Genomic DNA, 20375 nt, shown 5'->3' on the forward strand with positions numbered 1-20375 from the left:
GAATTTAATTCGTTCCGCCGCCGCGTTCGTAACCCGAAAAGCTTTCGCAAGCCGAAAACCCATAGGCGCTAATAGGGAAAAGCCGCGATTTGGTGCAAAAAAGCGCCGAAAAGCACCAAAATTTCTTTCGTAACCCGAAATAACCTTCGTAACCCGGAACAGTTTTTTTCAATTGATTTTTTTCGTAACCCGGAAATTTCGTAAGGCGGCGCATTCGTATCCCGGGGTACCACTGTACCACAAAAAAGTATGCAAATTCTTGAGTTCTTTGCAGAATCTACAGTATAACATGTTCTAAGTCTAATCAGTATGTCTCAGGTTATTTCTGAGATGAGTCTGTCCTTGCATGACATACTGAGTGTTTCTAGCATAACTCTGCACTAGCCTTGGAAGCCATATAAGCTTCTTTCACAAGAAATTTGGTAATGTATTGGCCACATGGGTTTGAGCAATGGTAGAACTATTTTAAAAAATCTATTGCTCATGTGCACATGTGCCTATTCTGCTTAATTTTTTTACTACATAATTATATATGCACATATGGACAGATTCAAATACCTTGTCAAATTATTCATTTGTAATGGATTTATATTTTATTCACTGTCTTATCTCCAAATGACTACCTCATGCCCTTCCCTCTGAACTTATTTTATACAGTGCAATCAATATGCGTCTACTTAGAACTAAGCCCTCTGATGTTGGTGTGACTTACTCCCAGGTAAAAGATCATGGGATTGCAATATACTCTTAGTGTGCGTAGAGGATAGAGATGCAGGGAAGGAATTTTCAAACATGAGGAGGAGGCTTAATTAATGTGTGTCTATTCTGAAGGAAACCCCATTGATTGCAATGGAACTTTCCCACAGGAAAATGTTCATAGGATTGGTGGGAGTTGAACTGGAGAAGCAGGGAAGCACCACTGATTTTAATAGAAAGTACTTCCTCCTGTATTCAAAAAGTATTTTTGCACCACAATATATTTCTACTTGTTCTTTCCACTCCCCATCTCACATTTGTTCTTGTTGGGCAACATATTCCTCTCCCCCCCCCCCAGCATCAGACAACTATGTAATCCAGCATTTATGTGCAGGATTGGTAGCTGTAAATGAAAAAAAGAAAAGAAAAAAACTTTGAGGCAAAGTCTATGCGATGGTGTTTATATGCAGAGGCTCCTAAGTTGGAAAGGGGAAGGAGTGGTTTCCCTCAAAAAAATATGGAAAGAAAAGCAACACCTCACCAGGTGACCATCTGGTAATCCTAGATATGTCCTCTGTCCAGGGGATAGACCACACACATAAAGGCAAGAATAAGCATATGGTACAGGGGGAAAAATTAAAATAAAACATGCTCCTTTCTATCCTGAGTTTAAGCCCTGAGAGCAGGGAGAAATTGGACTTAAGAGTCTGTGAAAGTTGTGTGACAACAGACAGCTAGAAATGGGGCAGAAATGTATTTCAGCCTTGTGTAGACTGAGCCCTACCGAACTCTTCATCAGTCCAATTGGTACAAAAAGCAGAGGATGGATAAAGTCTTTTATTCCACTCTTGGGAAGATACAAATAAGTACAATAAGCAGGAAGTCCAAAGGTTAGGTCAAATTTAGTCAATGAGGTCTGCAGTGTAGATAAACTTTCAAGATGGTGGCTGCAGAAAGAATTAATTCATCACTTGTTATGTATTGCAGGTACAGGGTTATACCCATCATTCTGGGTCAAAGAAGCAATAGTTAATCTTAATTTTCATTTCTGAAAACACAAACAACCTGTAATTTTGATCTATATATTGCCTTGGGTAAAACACATAGGCTCTGGACAGGCAAAGAGCAGAAGTAAAGGAAAAACAATACTCTATATTATTAGCAAGCGAACTAAGAAAAAGGTTAATTAAAGTCAAACTGTTATTACTCAGGAAAAAACTCTCAAAATGCAAAGCTCCTCTTCATCTATCATGAGAGGAAGGGGCATGCAAGCTATATAGGTAGAGTAGACATTTCATCTCCCCTGGAATGGGTCTAAAATGAATTACTTTTTGTAAGAGAGGATGTGGTACTATGAATTCCCTTAGACATCTGATGTGAAATAAGAATCTCTTAGACTATAAAGGCTGTGACACCTCAGCTTGCGCTTAGCCTTTATTGTATATGAAAATAATATTCTCAAATATTGGACACATTTAGACATGATCCCCCCGTTCCACCACTTTCACATTTGAGGACATTTTCATACAAATTTCACAAAGGGATTTGTTTTGCACAAAGCACTGATTCTAATGCAAAAAGAAACCCCAACTACTTTTTGTGCAACCCCTTCCCACTTAATGACAGTTCCAGCAAGAAGTCCCAAATTGTGGGAAATTGATGTTTAAAAAATCTTGTAATTTCACATAGTAAATGAAAAAAAGTACCCCTTTTCACCATGCAAAAATGAAATAATTTATAAGGGAAAATTTGTATTCCTGGCTGATACACACACACACACACACACACACACACACATCTTATCAAAATGGCATGTTTTTCTAAAGACATTTAATCTTGGATAAGTACTTGAACCCACTGAAATTTCCATCAATTGGAAGTGGGGTGCGCATGCCTAAAACTGGCGGTATCTTTTAAAAACTCATCCATTAAAATGTTTCATATGTTTTCCTTCACATTTTACACAAAACATTTAAAAGTTATGAAAAGTGATGAAAGTTATGAAATATAATAATGTTTTCTGAACTGGTCATAGAAACCAATAAGAAAATTCTATTGGCATACCATGAACATGCAAAAAGTAGTACTCAAATCTGTTTGTATGTTTTGGAATAAAATTCTGTTTGACTTAATTCAATATAATACTGTTGCTATGGAAAAAGAAGTACTAAAGAAAAATGATGTTTTTATTGGAGCAATTTCCATTGGTAAAAGATGACCTCTTTAGCTTTTTGCCTACATCATGGTCTTCAAATGTGAGCCAGATTGTGATTAGAGTGCTACAATGCACCCACTTCATCCCACATAAGATTCTGAAAACTTTTTTTTAATTAGTAGACTTTTTCATTTCAACTACATCTGAAATAAAACCTGAATCCCTTTGTAGCCTTTAGGGTAAAAAGAATAGTCAAGTCCAACTGTCTTATGGAGTATTCACATGGAGATTTCTTCCAGTCAAAGCCACAATCCACTTGGATTATTTCTTCCAGAAGTGTAATGACTGGGACTTCCATAGGAGCATAGACATGCCCTTTTTCAGTTTCCATTTATTTCTGGGTTCTTCCCAATGGATTTTGCCAGTATCTTTTAGTAGCGACCTGGTTAAAACACAAAGGAATTGTATATACAACCCATGTAAGATACCTGCAAAATAACACCGAATTGCTAACTTCCAGAAATCAAGAATGCTCATTGATAACAGCAAAGAAGTAAATATGTTACAGTACATTCAGCATTATATGATTGCATTTTCCTTCCTCTCCTCTGTTAGTCACACATCTTGCCCCCTTAATCCTATGAATCAGTTATGACCTATTGCAGGGTTAAATAGACCATTATTGGTACATAAGGTGCATGAGAAATGAAACAAAAACATTACACAGAATAGTTCTCTTTAATTTCCCAAGTAATCATGGTGCCTTAAATAGATAAATAGCTTGTGGGTATATGAAATCATATAAAAATAACATGCTAAAATTATATCTATAAGTGTGTCTTAAAGAGGTTATATAATAAATTATTATTTTATTATTATTTTATTTTTAATCATTTGTTTATAAGTGCAAAGGCATGCTAAAAAAAGTTTGAATCGGGAGGAAAAAAAATGCATGAGTTTCAAACATGCTAGCCAAAATCTGTTATATAACATGCTTTACTGAGCTTGTGTAGGCAAGCTGCCATATGTTTAAGTGTGTTACATAACTTAGTGAAAGGCTTGTAGCTTACTTTGACAAAGTGCTACATGGGTAATAATGAACATGTAGGAAATTTGCTGAGTGACCAAGACAGGTAAAAAATGTTAGTGCTGTGTCCAGACCAGTTCACTCCCACTGTACACCACCTGCAAAAAATAAGAACATTTTTTTGCCTCCAGATTTCTTTCTAGGGGCTGGAGGGGCAGTGTTTCATGTTGTGGTGGCACTAGGGCATTATAAGCTCAAATGAGGCCTTTCTAAAAAAGAGAAGTAAGAAATTGAGAGCCAGTATGTTCTGTTGGTTTGAGTATTGGACTATGATTTTGGAGAATCCCCAGAATCCCCACTCAGCCATGAAAACCCACTGGGTGACCTTGGACAAGTCATACTCTTTTAGACTCAGAGGTTGGCAAAGGTGAACATCCTCTGAATAAATTATGCCAAGAAAACCCTGTGATAGCTTCACCTAAAGGTTCCTACAGGTTGGAAAGACCTGAAGGCACACAATAACAAGCAGGAAATTAGTTCTAATCACTTCCTTTTATTAAAAAAAGTGTCTAAAATGGCCCAGGCAGCCAAAACATGGCAAAATATCCCTCATGCCCTGAGGTTTGGGGGAGGGGTGGGTTGGAAAAAATTATATTTGTTTTGTGCAGGTGGGGCAGGTGCAGTCCTCCAAAATCTCCAGGGGGGCTAATGTGGTCCCCTAGCCTCCTGCTGTTGCCCATCCTTGTTCTAAATTATTGCAATGATGGTAGACTTAAATATCAATTTCTTTCACCTCCAAACTCCTAAAGCCACAAAAGTCTAAAGAGAGAAAAGGAACTGAGGAAGGTGTGTGTGTAAATGTTCTGAACATAATCATGGGGAGGTCTCAGTTAAGTTTTTTAAAATAGAGACATGTGAAGTAAGATTGTAAGAGATCTATTACTGCTCAATAATGATTCATTGGGTAAATGGCTGGATGTTGCTTAAATTTTGCATTGTCTTCATATCTATTCTCCATGGAACTTGCCACTGTCTATTAACTCCAGTGAGGACACTTATCTGGATTTGGTGCTAAGGACTGAATATTCTACAACAGACTTTTAGTCAAGGCCTAGGAATCTATTTTAGGGTCTTGCAGTAGTGATGATTGTTAGAAAGATAGACCAATATCCTAGCTTATTAATTGCGTATCAGAAATTCTGCTCCTCCCAAGACATATCCTGATATCCTGACATCCCAACACATTGTTTTGTAAAGAAGTGGCATACTTTTTTTCAAATCTGAGACCTTTAGATGTGAGCTCAGAAACCTTCTAACAATTTGTTGTTGTTGTTAGCTGTCCTTGAGTCAGTTCCAACTCATGGCGACCCTGTGGATGAGACATCTCCAAGAATCCCTATCTTCCACTGCCTTGCCCATATCCTGCAAGTCCTTGCCCATAACCCCCCTGATCGAGTCTATCCATCTGGTTTGTGATTTTTCTCTCTTTCTTCTACCCTCCATCTTTCCTAGCATTATTTTTTCCCCCTAGTGATCCATGTCTTCTCATTATGTGGCCAAAATACAGTAGTCTCAACATGATCATCTTAGTTTCCAAGGAGAGCTCTGATATGATCTGTTCAAGAACCCATTTGTTTGTCTTCTTGGCTATCCACAGTATCTTAAGTACTTTTCTCCAGCACCACATTTTGAATGAATTGATTTTCTTTCTGTCTGCTTCCTTCACTGTCCAGCTCTCACATCCATACATGGTAATTGGGAATACAATGGCCTGGACAATTCTAACTTTAGTGCTCAGTTGTATGTCTTTGCTCTTTAGTATCTTTTCCAGTTCTTTCATAGCTGCCCTTCCCATTCCTAGTCCTTCTTATTTCTTGACTGCAGTCTCCATTCTCATCAATGTTTGTTCCTAGATATGGGAATTCTTTAACTATTTCAATTTCCTTGTTTTCTTGATTTGTGTATTTCTTCATTGGTCATTATGTTTGTTTTATGTTCAGTATCAGATCCGCCTTTACACTTTCATCTTTGACCTTTCTTATAAACTGTTCCAATTCCTGAACATCTTCTGCTAATATTATGGTATTGCCTCATATTTTGGGTTGTTAATGTTGCTTCCGCTTATCTTACCTCCTCCTTTTTCCAATTCTAATTCTGCTTTTCTTATGATGTTTTCAGCATATAAATTAAACAAGTGGGGTGATAGGATGCAGCCTTGTCTGATCCCTTTGCCAATTGGGAACTAGTCTGTTTCCCCAAATTCTGTTCTGATGGTGGCTCCTGTCCTTGATACAGGTTCCTCATCAGGACTATCAGATGTAGTGGCACCCTATATCTTTGGGTGTGGTTCCATAGTTTTTCATGATCTATATAATCAAATGCTTTGCTATAGTTTATGAAACACATGCTGGTCCTTTTTTGGAATTCTTTGGTGCACTCCATTAGCTATCGTATGTTTACAATGTAGTGCCTAGTGCCCCTTCCTTCTCTGAATCCTGCTTGGATTCAGGAATCTGGAATTTCTCTCTGCATGTATGGCAGAATTTTGAGCATTATTTTGCTTGCATGTGACATTAGTGCTATTGTCCTATAGTTGCAGTCTTTTGTATCTCCTTTCTTGTGGACTAGTATGTATATCGAGCATTTCCAGTCTCTTGGCCACATCTTTGTTTTCCATATTTGTTGGCATATTTCAGTTAGGCCTAAAGTTGCATTTGTCTGTGGGCATTGTAGCATTTCAATTGGGATATCATCTGTTCCCAGTGATTTATTTTTCCCCACTTCCTGTATTGAAGATTCCACTTCACTTCTTAGAATTTGGGGCTCATCTTCATGTGGCTCCTCATTCCAAGTATCATTGATTCACTCGTATCTTTTATATAAATCTTCTGTGTATCGCCTCCACCATCTTTTTATTTCTTCTTGTTCCTGTATTATGTTCTTTTTTTCTCCATAGAGCAGCCCTGTCCTTGGTTTGAACCCTGCTTTAATTTCTCAGATTTTTTTGATAGAGTTCTCTAATTCTTCCCTTTTTTGTTGTTGTCTTCTATTTCTCTGCATTGGTCACTGTAGTATTTTTCCTTTTCCCTGCGTGTCAGACATTGCACAATTGTGCTCATACTTCTGGTTTTGTTCCTATCTCCCTTTGCTTTTGCTTTTCTTCTTTCTCTTATTGCATGAAGTATTTCATCTGTCATCCATTGTTTCTTATCTTTCTTTTTGGCCACTGTTAGTGTTTTCTTGCGTTTGTCCTTAATTATGTCTTTGCATTCTGTCCACAGTTCTTCAGGTTCCCGGTCGATTGTACTCAGTAGTTCAAATCTATTTCTAACACTGTCACTGAATTCATCTGAAATGTTATTCAGGTCATATTTTGGTATAATATAACAATACTTCTGTTATCCTACTGTTTGACTCTTGACTATGACCCTGATTGCACACAGTCATCAAAGTGGCATGATAACACGGTAACCACTCAATCCGCCCCTGCCCCCCGCCACCCCCCACATGACACTATCACTGTTGTGTGGTTGAACCATGGGAGACCATAGTAAAAAGCAAGTCTTTTTACCTACATGAAAAATCCTTTAATGACCTCCTTTAGCACTGCTGTTGTATATGATTTGTAGTGTGAAAGTTCCATAGTGCTTTTCTGCTGATTTTGCTTGGATATCTAACCCCTTCCAGAGTCCTCTTATGTCACTACAATGATTCTCTCTCTCTCTCACACACACACACACACACTTCTTCCTTTCCTTCCTCCCTCCTCTCCCCTGCTCCTTCCCCTGCCTTCCCTCACAAACATCCATGTGCTTTTCCCGGGAAAGGAATGAAGAGCAGAAACAGCGAAGGTACCAAACACAGTGCAAAGAGGTTTGAGTGCTAACGGGTGCTCTAACTCTGAATTGGGACCCGAAGGTGTGGGAGGTAAGAATGTCATCTTGATTTTTGTGTGCCATGGAATCACAGCAGAAGAGAGCCCTGTGTGATAAGGCTCTCTGTGACAATTTTTTTTTAAAAAAAAACTGTCTCCCATATCCACAAATGAGAAAATTTTCCAGACAGCTGCTTCTCCATCATTCCATTACAACAATGGGCATTCATCTTCCCGTTTCCTTCCAATATCTGTTTTTTGTCACGTAATCCTCCCAATAGCTGCTTTATGTCATGCCACGCTTAGCACTTAGCAAAGACCAGTACAAAAAAGAGAATGGAAAAATGTATTTTCTCAAAATAATCAGAAGGAATTTCAGTCACGTACTATCTGCATACCAAATGTTAAGCATTCAGGAACAACATACTGAAACGTACTTGAAACATACACATTTGTGCAGTGAAAAACTATCAAAACCTCCACCCCCTTCCCCCCCCCCCCACCTTTTCAGATTTCTAAATATCATTTCACATTGAGCTTTGCTTTCTGGTGACACTAGGCTTAAGCCTGCAAATGCAATAGGAAATAATTAATAAAATAATGGAATAGTGATGGCTTTCTACTATGGAATTAACTTTGCATGGGGAAAACACACCTTCTCTCTCTCTCTCTCTCTCTCTGGTGCCTCTCAGTGTGTAAAAAACCCTCAAGAAGTATTGAGACATTCCCATACTTTTTGCACCTGGATATTCATTGGGTTGCTTCTAGTCCTTTCCTTGAAATATTGTGAGTTTCCTTCCCTCCTCTCCTTTCCCTTTCCTTTCCCAGTGATCACATGCCATATCCAGTCTCATGCAATATCTCAGGAGTTTATCACATGATGAAAGGAAGCAGAAGTTTAGCTGGATAGTAATGCCTTTCTACATGCCTACAACATGCATGGTATTCTAGTTCTTCAGTTCTCTTCCCACAGGAGACAGTCACAAAACAGGTCTTTTTTATAGCTGGAAAAATAAGCTCAACAGAAGACTCACTTTTATAACTCCCGGGAGAAGAGAACTGAAGAACTACAAAGTCATGTGGTAAGGCATGTAGAAACGTGCTACTATTCAGCTGAACTTTTGCTTTCTTTCCTCATAAGCTCTTCAGGTATTGATTTTCACCAGTTTCTACTGAGCTTTTAAATTATTATTCCAGAGTTATATTCAAAGTGCTAAACTGCTTTAGCCATATGACTCTAGTTAAGCATTAGAATGAATTTGTTTTAGTGCTAACACTCCTCTTTCCCACACTTAATCCCTGTGGAATCTGTGTCCTGGAAACACAAGCCTTGTTTACATGGTGGTGGCTTGCAAGACCATGAAACACAGAGGCAAAAACAGATACATTTCATTTTGGAGAGTGCTGGATTAAACTGACCTGAGGAGCAGGAATGGAAAGTCTTTGGAAATGCCAGGAGCCCTAAGGAAATACTGTGGAATGAGGAAAACATCATATGGATGCCAAAATAACATTGGCTTGTACAGAAGCAAAACATGGGACTTCTACAGAGGTTTTCTTTCCATCTAGAGTCAGTCTCTCTCTCTCTCTCTCTCTCTCTCTCTTAATAAAGGAGAAACAATAGTGTGCTCCACTATGCACAATATGGTACATCAGTGGTCTCAAATGGTGGGGCAGGACCTTAGACTTGGAGGCCCTGATCCCTCTTCCTCCTCATCTTCCCAAACATTTTAATGTGTAAAATTTACATATGTGTTGAGCCAATATCAAATTTACTTAAATAAAACGTTTCTAATTTGAAATATATTATTTTCCTTACAAAATGTTAAAATATGAATATACATGAATGTGAGAATTAAAATACACACACTAAATAGACAAAATATTGTTATTCATGTACTATATCAGGGGGGATACAGCAACGGCATGTAGATGTAAAGAGGGTACAAAGGGTAAAAGGTGTGAGCACCCCTGTCGTATATTATAGGTATATGTTGTAGTTAATTTTGCTCTGATATTGGGACTACATAACATATTATTTTCTCAAGTTTATTTCTGATCCCAGATTTAAAATGCAAGGAGCTTTGCCTAGATTAGTGGTTGTCAATCTTTGGTCTGCCAGATATTTTGCACTTCAGCTCTCAGAATGCTGGCCAAAGACCAATGCTTCTCATATAATAAGGAAATAAAGGGACTTTATGGAAGCAGATCTCAGGGAACATGTGTTTCACAACTGGTTCATGCTTGAGTGTGTGATTATGAATCTGGATACCAGGCTTCAAATCCCCACTCAGCTATAGAAACCCACTGGGTCACACTTTCTCGGCCTGAGAAGAAAAAAAGGCAACCCCAACCCCTGAACAAAACTTGCCAAGAAATCCCAGTGATAGAGGAGCAACCTAGGGTTAGGGTACTAGCATTAGAGTTACTAGAAGCAATTTGAGTGTACACAACAATAATGTTCTTCAACAGGAATTCCTGGTATAAGACATAGTGTGTGCTGGTGGCAGTTTCTTGGAGGAAAACAATATACATAAATCTCTAGTTAATTATAAAGAGAAGATGGCTTCAGAAAAGCTACTTTGTGACTGATGACTAACTAATGGTGAGAAGGAAGGATGCTTTTACTATTACAACAGACCAATGTAATGAAAATCTGAGCCAGCAAATGTTCACTTTTTGCAGTTCCCTTGCACAGCACAGAATTAGTGGAATGGGATAGCCACCACATCCTATCACTGTTAACAAGATGCTCTTATCACCAGATTGGTTCAGATCAATGGTCCAGCTATCTTAGCATCCTCCTTACAGAAGGCAATGAGATTTCACAGGAAACTTTCATATGGCATGATAGCAAAATGTTGGTCCCTTTCAGCTGCCAACATCTGGTAGGCAGGAGTATGATGGTATTAGAACATTATTCTGGTTACCACTGGCTAATTGTCATAAATTCATGTAACCTTTATATACTCATATAATCCTTTGGGGATTAACTATATTGGGTAGATGACATTAAGAAATGAGTGAGTAACTTTTTCTCTCTTTACCTAGTTTCAACATAACTAATGGAATATGATCAATGTTAACTGTCCGCGAGTCAGCCCCAACTCATGGATTCCCTGTGGATGAGAGCTCTCCAAGACCCCCTGTCCTCCATGGCTCTGCTTAGGTCCTGCAAATTCAGGCCTGTGTCCTCTCTGGTTGAGTATATCCATCTATTTGTAATGTCTTCCTCTCTTTCTACTACCTTCTACCTTTCCTAGGATTATTGTCTTTTCTAATCAGTCATGCCTTCTCATGATGTAGCCAAAGTAAGACAGCCTCAGTTTCATTATCTTGGCTTCTAGGGAGATTTCAGCCTTGATCTATTCAAGTACCCATTTGGTTTTTGTTTTTTTGATTTTCTCCATGGTATTCTTAGCAGCTTCATTCAAATACCGCTTCATACCACAGTCTCTAAGCAGTTTACATCTGTAAACTAATGGCCCCCCAACAAGCTGAGTACTCATTTTAGCAACCTCAGGAGGATGCAAGCCTGAGTTGAGCTTGAGGCCTGGCTGGTATTGAACTTGCAACCTTATGGTTTTGAGTGAGTGGCTGCAGTACAGGCATTTATTCACTGTGCCACCAGAGCTGCTAGCACTCTTCTCAGAACAACATCTCAAATGAGTTGATTTCTTCCTATCCTACCTCATAGAAAAGCATCTGCTTTCTATGCTTATTTAAAAACAGAAGAATTAGAACTTTTCTTAACCTTTGTAATGAATTGTTGTAACTTTCCTACCCCCCCCCCCCAATTGTATAAACACACATCAAATTGCTAGCACATACTTCTCCAAGCACTTGCAAAAAGGGCCAGAATCCACATTGGTTGTTATCTAATACTCTCTTGGCTTAACACTGTGAGACTACAATTTTGTCTGCTGCAGAGAATGGTTGGTCAATTTGGGACTGCAAATGAGCTCAGCAAAATACAGTCCCACAAACAGAGGATGTGGGATGTGATTGTGAGGGAGGGGGAGTTCATTGTTTAGACAGTTTTTGAGGGGCTTTCTTCCAAGTATAAAATTGTCTTCAAATGCCAAGAAACAGAATCTTAGAGCTAGGCAACACAGACTGTCAGATCTAGGCCTTCAGAATGATCGGTGAAATGGAAGTTTCAAAGGCTAATGTACAGAGAGCAAGTACAACTCTTCTCCCTTTTTTCTTCTGTTCATCCCAATGCCAGCAGACTGGGTTTTTTTAAAAAAAAATCCTGTGGACTCCACTGATGACAGCAATAATAGCACTGCTAACAATAATTTCTTATGCTGAGTATGTGGAATATATTTTGGCTAAAATGTCCTTTGCCAGCCACTGCCCTGCTGTAACTTACTGCCTCCAGAAATTGCACTGTATATGTCAGTTACTACGTTTGCACCAGTATTTATCATAGGACCAGCTGTGCAATTACATTCATTCATCCATGCCCATACAAATCTATTGGCGTAACACCCTTGGTCATAGGAACAAGTCCTCTGTTTTCTTAATGTTGAATTCTAGGAACACATTTTATGAGGAAATAGATCTTATCCAAAAATATTTTCTTCTTCCCATAGAACAACTTAGAAGGGGAAAGAGACATTTTGGCACCATGAACTTGTTAATATATTGAAGTAGGAACAAGATTACAAAGAGTAGGCAGTTTAGGGTTGTGTGCTGTTATGCTGGGGCTGGATGTACCATAGCTTTCTTGATAACTATCAGGAGATCAGCTAAGACTTCTCACTCCCAATTGTTCTATAATAGCAAAACTAAAATGATTCTCCTCCTTCTCTTTGCTGTTATGCTCAAATAAAATGAAACAGGGAAACCAGAAGTAGATTATGTGTATGGAAGAACTGTACTCAAATTCCACAGGATTCTTCAGTTCTGTGCATGATCTACACCAAGAGCTGGTTGGATCTTAAGCTTCTAGTAAAACAGCAACAGATTGCTGTGGAACCTGTGAAATTGTCTGAAATTTTCCTATATGTGACTTGTTCACAATAATGAATACTGTAGTCCATTTGTTGGATGGCATGTAAATATGTGGATAACTTTAGAAATTTGTGTAGACATGATCTGTAAGTACCTTGAAAAGTATCAGATTTGAGCTTGCAAGTCCACCAAAGCTTAATGGTATTAATTTGGCAACACATGATTATCAGCTTTAAGCTGAAATCTACATCCTGTATCCCAGAAGGAAACATCATTGAAGTCAATGGGCTAAACTTAGTTATTAGCCCCAATTAGGTCAGACACACTGAATCAATGAAAGCTTTGTAAATCTCTCACAAATTACATGTTTAGGCAGGGAAAGGAGAGCATTCCCCATTCATCTTAAATATAAATATAGCAGAGGTAATCAATGAATTACTCCTGCAAAACCACAAGGACTGGCAACAACAACAACGATAGCAATTGTAATCATAATGACAATAACAAATGATCAAACAGATTGCTGTTACAGTATGCTTTGTAAATTTGACAATAAATTAAGAACCAGCTCTTGCCACTTTTTCTTCAAACTATCTTGTCCCTTTTTTATGACTGCACTGCATTCCACTCAAAAACATGCACAACAATAACTGAAAATGTTTTTCATTGCACTTTAAACAAAAGAAACATATTAAAACTCAGTCTAGCTTACCAAATCTCTTGTAGCCGAAGGACTGAACCTCCTCTTCTTCTGTAAAGTCGTCTGTTAAAAAAAGAAAATAAAGATATTGTAATAGAGAGGCCAGTGTGGTACAGTGGTTTGAGTGTTGAATTGATTCCCCAGTCAGCCATAGAAACCTACTGGGTGACCTTGGGCAAGTCACATGCTCTCCACCTCAGAGGAAGGCAATGGCAAACCCCCTCTGAAGAAACATGCCAAGAAAATCTGATGATAAGGCCTTAAGGTCACCAGAAGTAAGAAATGACTTGAAGGTACACAGCAACAACAGTATTTAAAATAGACATCTATTGAAAAATCCTGCTTGGCTCACTGGAATCTGAAAAATATGAACGTTCATCTTCCTTTTGCAGCATCTATCCAGAGTTGGTATGTAACTCTTGGAAATCCTGTTGGTCTGAATCATAAGTACAAAACCATCTGCTCATACACAACAACCCGTATGCAGAAATTATTGGGTGGTCTAGTATGTTGCTTGAACCGATTACAGAAATTTCACTTAAAAACAATAACAAAGAAAGCATGCTCTGTCTGGCTTTAAATGTATCACTATTGTAGTCTCAATGATATAAACACATACAGAAATGTAACCCTTGTTGACACTGACAAGTATGGAGGGTTAGTTTATTGAACAAGAGTAAAGACATTCCAGCAAGATGCTGTCAAGATATAGTCTAATGCTTAATATGCTCTGGTTGCTCCATAGTCAGCAGGCTTGCCAGGTTTTCATTTTACTGACTTTACTGTCATTTTTTATTATATTAAGTTTCCAAAGTTACTAGGTGCTATCCAAGAGTAGAATCAGGCATGGCGCTTTCAGCTTACAGTACATTGCAAAAACACATGATGACAGTAAAAAGATAAAAGTGAAGGGGAAATTAATCAGGAAAAGCCTGTAAAATAAAGGAAAGAAAAAGATGGCTGTTCAGAACTGCTTTGAAACACTGAACCAAGGAAGTCTAACCATACAATAGGCGGTAAGAGAGGCAAGTTCAGACAAGCTCACAGATGAGACTCCAGGTTTATTTCTTGCATTTGTGTACACACACATACACCTGTATCCAATCTTTCCAAGTGTCCATATACTATCTCAATGACTCACAATAATTTAAAACCACAATACAATATGAAACCATATTATTTTTAACACAAATAATATTAACATTAGCAATGTTAAAGACAGCAGAAACTACAACTGGGATGCTGGACAGAAGAAGAGAAAGCAGAAGAGGGTATTTGCAGATTGCATGCATCTTTAATTATAGGTAGAAGTGTAGGAGAGCCAGCATAGTGTAATGGTTTGAGCACTGGACTATGACTCTGGAGATCAGGGCTTGATTCCCTACTCAACTTTGAAAACCCACTGGATGACCTTGGGAAATTCACACATTCTCAGCCCCAGAAATTGACATGATAGGTTGAAACATCTGCATTGCAAAGAAAAGAAAAGAAAATACCTGGCTTTTCAAGAGTTAAACTGGTTATTTGTTTGTTTGTATTAAACCCACACTTCTACCTCTCAAAGAACTAGATTATTTTTGTTCACTAATTAATTACTCATACTTTACACAGCAGTATTGTCAGGGATTCATATACATTTTCCTGGACCATTACAAACCATGTTTTCAACCTTATAAGAATTGTTTTAAATATAGTTTTTCTCTGCTTGGCAACACTGACTCATACCAATTATGCAGTCCAGACGTTAAATCCCATTGAGTTCAATAGGGCTTGCTTCCAGAGAAGTGGTACAGGAATGCAGTCTTCATTTGTCAAAATAATGACATATACGTATGGTGTTTTTAATAAGGGAACAAAGAAATGTTTGTACATCAATGTGTGGTTTGTTTTTACATTCTGGATTCCCCCCTCCCTTTCTTTTGTTATAATACTGAATCCTGGTAACTCACAATCCATTAATGGCTTCCAATATTCATTTCTAAATACAAAGAAGCTTCTGAAAATCCTAAACTCAGCCAAGTCATTTGGAGTGTGTGAGATGAGTATGTGTCTCTAAATTACAGAGACTGTATCCAGAAAACTGTAGGAAATTAAAAGGTGACATGTCAAGATCAGAGCCAGTCTACTAATAATTTCAAATCTGTAGACTAAGCTTCTAATTGATGTTCTCATTGGAGGAACTAGCAACTACAGCAAAAGAGACTCAATGACTTGGATTCCCTCTTGCTGAAATTAACTTCCAAATTGCAAATACAATGAAAAATAACAATATAATTGTCATATAAAATGTTCACCTAGTCTTGTATGGTTTCCAACTATACCCAATGATATGACAATTGGAATGGCACATGAACATGATGGCAGCAGTCATGGCGTTTATTACTAGGCTCATGTAGTAATGAGAATACAGTCCTCCCTCCGTTCTTGCAGCTTTGGAATCTGCGTCCCTCACTTATGCACGAGGGACAAATGGAGGGGGAAATAATGGGGAACGTGCCCGAGGTGCGTGCACACTCCCGCAACCATGCACATATTCAAGTCAATAGGGCTTGAATATATGAGAAACTCAATTTTTGCGCACTGGGGGGGGGGCGCTCTGGAACAGATCCCCCATGAAAACAGAGGGTTGACTGTACTTCCATTTTCTTCTCCAGGGAAAGAATAATATGATAAACCTCGGGCTATAGACACAAAGATCCAAAGATATGTGGAGTATTCTGCTCAGAAGGTTTCACACCTAGCTTCTTCTGCAGATTCCCAGTCTCTCAACTATCAAATGTCTAGTGTGCAGTTTGGTCATAGACAATGCTGTAAATTTATCCAAGATGAGAAGAAATTTAGAAGAACAGGGAGGGTGTACAAAGCTAATAACATATTTGCCCATTTGCTGCAACTCCTAGCCAAAGACTTCAGTGTTCCAGGAATAAAGACTAGTGTCGTTAAAATTGCTAAATACTTCCATAACAACCATTTTGCAGAAGCAGCTCTAAAAATATACAATAATATACAATAAACTTTATTTATGTCCCGCCTACTCCAGGTAGGATTGAGGCGGCTTACAGTAAAAACATTGAATACATTATAAAATAACAATATACAATAACTGCAGATTGTACCCTCATTTCCCCCCCTTAAGATAGCAATTAAATCATATATACATTAAAAGAATGCACTAAAAACAACAGACAAAGGATGGGATGTGAGATGCTTGATAAGATGGGCTGAGCAATAGTCGGTTTTTATGTTAGCTGATATACTATTCTGGAAAGGCCTGTTGGAAGAGATCCGTCTTGATAGTTTTTTAAAAGCTATTCTAGATGGTAATATGACAGATCTTTTCCGACAAGCTGTTCCATAGTCTGTGAGCAAAAGAATGGTGGAAACAAGCTAATGCTCCCACAAGGTGTTAGATGGAGCTCTGTGGTGGTCTGTTTTGAGCAGCATATTAAGAACTGGTCTATTCTGATGATAGTTTGTGAACAAAATCAAGACAAAAACATGCCTCAGCCAAAATCCTCAACACTGGCTTTAAGAGAAATGTTGAAGATATGCTGAGTATCCTGAAACCCATTTCTGAAGCTTTAAACAATTTACAGAAAATAGCTGTTTGATTTCTGTTGCTGCTGAAATTTAGAAGGAACTGTTTGAGCACTCAGAAACAGAACTACACACTGACAGAATTAAATTAAAAGCATTAAAAAATGAATGGGACAATCACTGTTACCAGCTCATTTTCTTGCAAATACTCTCAATATCCAGTACCAGCGTCAAGCCTTAAGTGCTGAGGAAGAGGAGTTAGCTATGGCATGGGTATCAAGCAATCATCCATCTGTACTGACAACTATAATAAACTTAAGAGCTAAGGGGGAATCATTCAAGACATATATGTTTGCCGATGATGTTGTAAAGAAAGTCACACCAGTGAACTGGTGGAAGTCACTTAAGCACTTGGATTTAGAGACTGATGAAGTAATGATTTCACTTTTAACAACAGTAGCATTTGCTGGTGTAGAAAGAATATTCTCTTCCTTTGGACTCATTCATTCTAAATTGAAAAATTGTTTGGGACCTGATAAAGCAGGAATGCTTGTTTTTTTTTCTTTTCCAGATTATAAACAGATGAGAAGATGAAGATGACTGAGCTACAAGGGACAGTATTTTAAGCTTTTTGTGTGTGGACTGGGCTGATAGTCAAGTTTTTTTTTTTTAAAAAAAGATATTTTGTTTATACAAATCAGTTAACAAACATGGATGCTTAAGCAAATACAAGTATACATAAATAATATTATTTTTAGTTAAATTCAACCATTTTGTTATTATTAATATAATGATGATTTTAATTCCTTCCAATAAAGTGCAGCAAATATGAATGATTAACCTATTAAACTGGAGATAGTTCACTTCACAATAATTTCATCATTCCAATAGTATTACCAAATCAGTATATTTTTAAAAATATAACTATAAAACTAATCTAAAAAGTTATTATTCTAAAAGTGAAATCTTCTTCTGGTTGTAAATATTAAGATTATACAGCAAGAATGAGTCTTCAGTAACTCTGAGTTGTGTAAAATATGTATTAAGCTTATAGCGAGTAAGAGTGCCCTAGTTTTTTTTGGGGGGGGGGGATTCCATAATTAAATCAAGTTTTTCTGAGTGGTGATTTTAATCATGATTTAAATAAAAGTGATTTAAATCAAATTTACCCTGAATTCAAACAAACGAAAAACCCCAAATTTATTAAATGAGGAAAAGGCACAGATACAGACACTCTTAAGGGTACCATAGCTTTCATTCTGAGATTCTTCTACCTAACTCTGAGGACTGGACAAGAGGAGCCTGGCTCTGAATTCTGGACATCTTAACTTACTAGATATTGGGATGCTAAGATTCAGGGCTGCATCCTTAGTTCATTAATTCATGTCATTAATTCCTCAGAATAGTATCTCTCTCTCTGGCTTTTCTTTGAGAACAAAAATTCAGGAAGGACTCATCCCGCGCTTTCTACAAGCGCATTGATGACTAAAAAGGCCAATCCAAGATAAACAAGTCCGGTTGCAGAAAGCACAGCAGAAAGTCTCCTTGGGTGATGTTTCCAGGTTGTGGTTCTTTCTGCGTTGTTGTTTCTCTTTGAGACTCGTTCAGTGTGAGCTTTCAAAAAAGGCTGCAGCATCGTGGATAGTGCATCTCCATGCCTCCCGGTGCGAGGCCAGGGCGGACCATTGTTGGTTATCAATTTGGCTGAGCCTGAGGTGTTGTTTCAGGGAGTCGTTGTATCTCTTCTTTGGGGCGCCCCTCTTACGCTGACCCGTGGCGAGTTCACTGTAGAATACTATTTTTGGGAGGCGATGGTCCTTCATCCTAGAAACGTATCCTGCCCAGCGCAGGTGTTGGCGATAGGTGACCCATGTTTCAGACCCATAAAGGAGAATAGACAGTACAATGGCTCTATACACACTGATTTTTGTGCTTCGACTCAAGTGTTTGTTACTCCAGACTCTTTTGTGAAGCCTTCCGAATGCACTATATGCCTTTGCTAGCCTGTGATCGATCTCTTTATCAATCTTGTCATCTGAGGAGATGATGCTTCCCAGGTAGGTGAACCTCTGGATGGACTTAAGCACAGATGTGCCTACAGTGATGTGGGGATGATAGTGTTCTTCCTGTGGTGCTGGCTGGTAGAGAACTTCCATTTTCTTCAGATTGACTTCCAGCCCAAAGAGCTCTGCGGCTGTAGCAAAACAAGATGTTAGGCGTTGCAGAGCTGCTTCCGTATGGGCAATGAGGGCAGCATCATCAGCAAAATGGACTAGATAGTCTTAGTGCGAGCCCTCAGACGGCTTAAGTTAAACAAGCTACCATTGGTACAGTAGCATATATAAATGCTGTCTTCTTCTTCAAGATCTGCCATAGCCCTTTGGCGCATCCTGCTGAAGAAGATTGTAAATAGAGTTGGGGCAAGAACACAACCTTGTTTCACACCATTAGTTATTACAAAGAGAGCGTCACCATATCTGACTTGACCTCGCTGGCCTTCATGTAGCAGGGTAATCATTTTGAGGAATTGGGGGGGGGCATCCTAGTTGTTCCAGGATCTGCCACAGGCCTTTTCTACTCACAGTGTCAAAGGCTTTGGTGAGGTCGACAAATGTTACATAGAGTCCTTTGTTCTGCTCTCTACATTTCTCTTGCAGTTGTCTAAGGGCAAATACCATGTCTGTAGTGCTCCTATTAGCTCTAAAGCTGCATTGGCTTTCAGGGAGAAGTTCTTCTGCAATAGCAGGGACTAATCTGTTCAGGAGTATCCTTGCGAGGATTTTTCCAGCGATGGAGAGCAGTGTTATACCTCGATAGTTTGAGCAATCGGATTTTGCTCCTTTTTTCTTATACAGGGTGATGATGACTGCATTTCGGAGATCTGATGGCAGTATGCCTTTTTTCCCAGCAACTCACAAGGAGCTCATGGAATTTAGCATGGAGTACATGACCTCCATGTTTCCAAGCTTCAGGTGGAATTCCATCAATCCTGGCAGCCTTGTCATTTTTCATCTGCTGTATGGCCTTAACGGTTTCTTCCAAAGTGGGAGCTATGTCCAATTCATTTTTCATCGGTTGTTGTGTCATATGTTGAATAGCTTGAGCCTTGGACTACTCGGTTGGCACTGAAGAAACTTTGAAAGTGTTCAGCCCATCGGTTCAAAATGGAAGCTTTATCTGTGATTAGTTTGACCATCTGTACTGTATAGGGAGCTTTGGACCTGATATGTTGGTCCAAACACTGTTTTAAGAGGTTCATAAAATCCTCTGGAATCACCCAGATCTGCGCAACGTTGTGTCTTTTCTGCTAAGCTGATAACTTAGCATAATTTAGAATAGTATAAATTATTAACAAAATATCAATTTATTGTCTGTAGTCAACAGATACTGACTATCACTTTTGTGAAGTTGAAGGCTTTCATGGCCG

The 20375-nt window shown here is 38.5% G+C and overlaps 1 protein-coding gene across 2 annotated transcripts in view; it reads right to left on the minus strand.

Moving 5' to 3' along the window:
* The window catches only part of LOC121917283 (collectin-12-like), a 116182-nt gene that overhangs the window by 80263 nt on the left and 15544 nt on the right, over positions 1-20375 (minus strand). For both annotated transcript variants that reach the window (XM_042443087.1, XM_042443088.1), the window contains exon 2: positions 13424-13474. In XM_042443087.1, the coding sequence (XP_042299021.1) occupies positions 13424-13474 (51 nt within the window). The remainder of the gene's footprint in view (positions 1-13423; positions 13475-20375) is intronic.

Source organism: Sceloporus undulatus, unplaced genomic scaffold, assembly GCF_019175285.1.
Source record: "Sceloporus undulatus isolate JIND9_A2432 ecotype Alabama unplaced genomic scaffold, SceUnd_v1.1 scaffold_14, whole genome shotgun sequence".
In the NCBI taxonomy this organism is placed as follows: Eukaryota; Metazoa; Chordata; class Lepidosauria; order Squamata; family Phrynosomatidae; genus Sceloporus; species Sceloporus undulatus.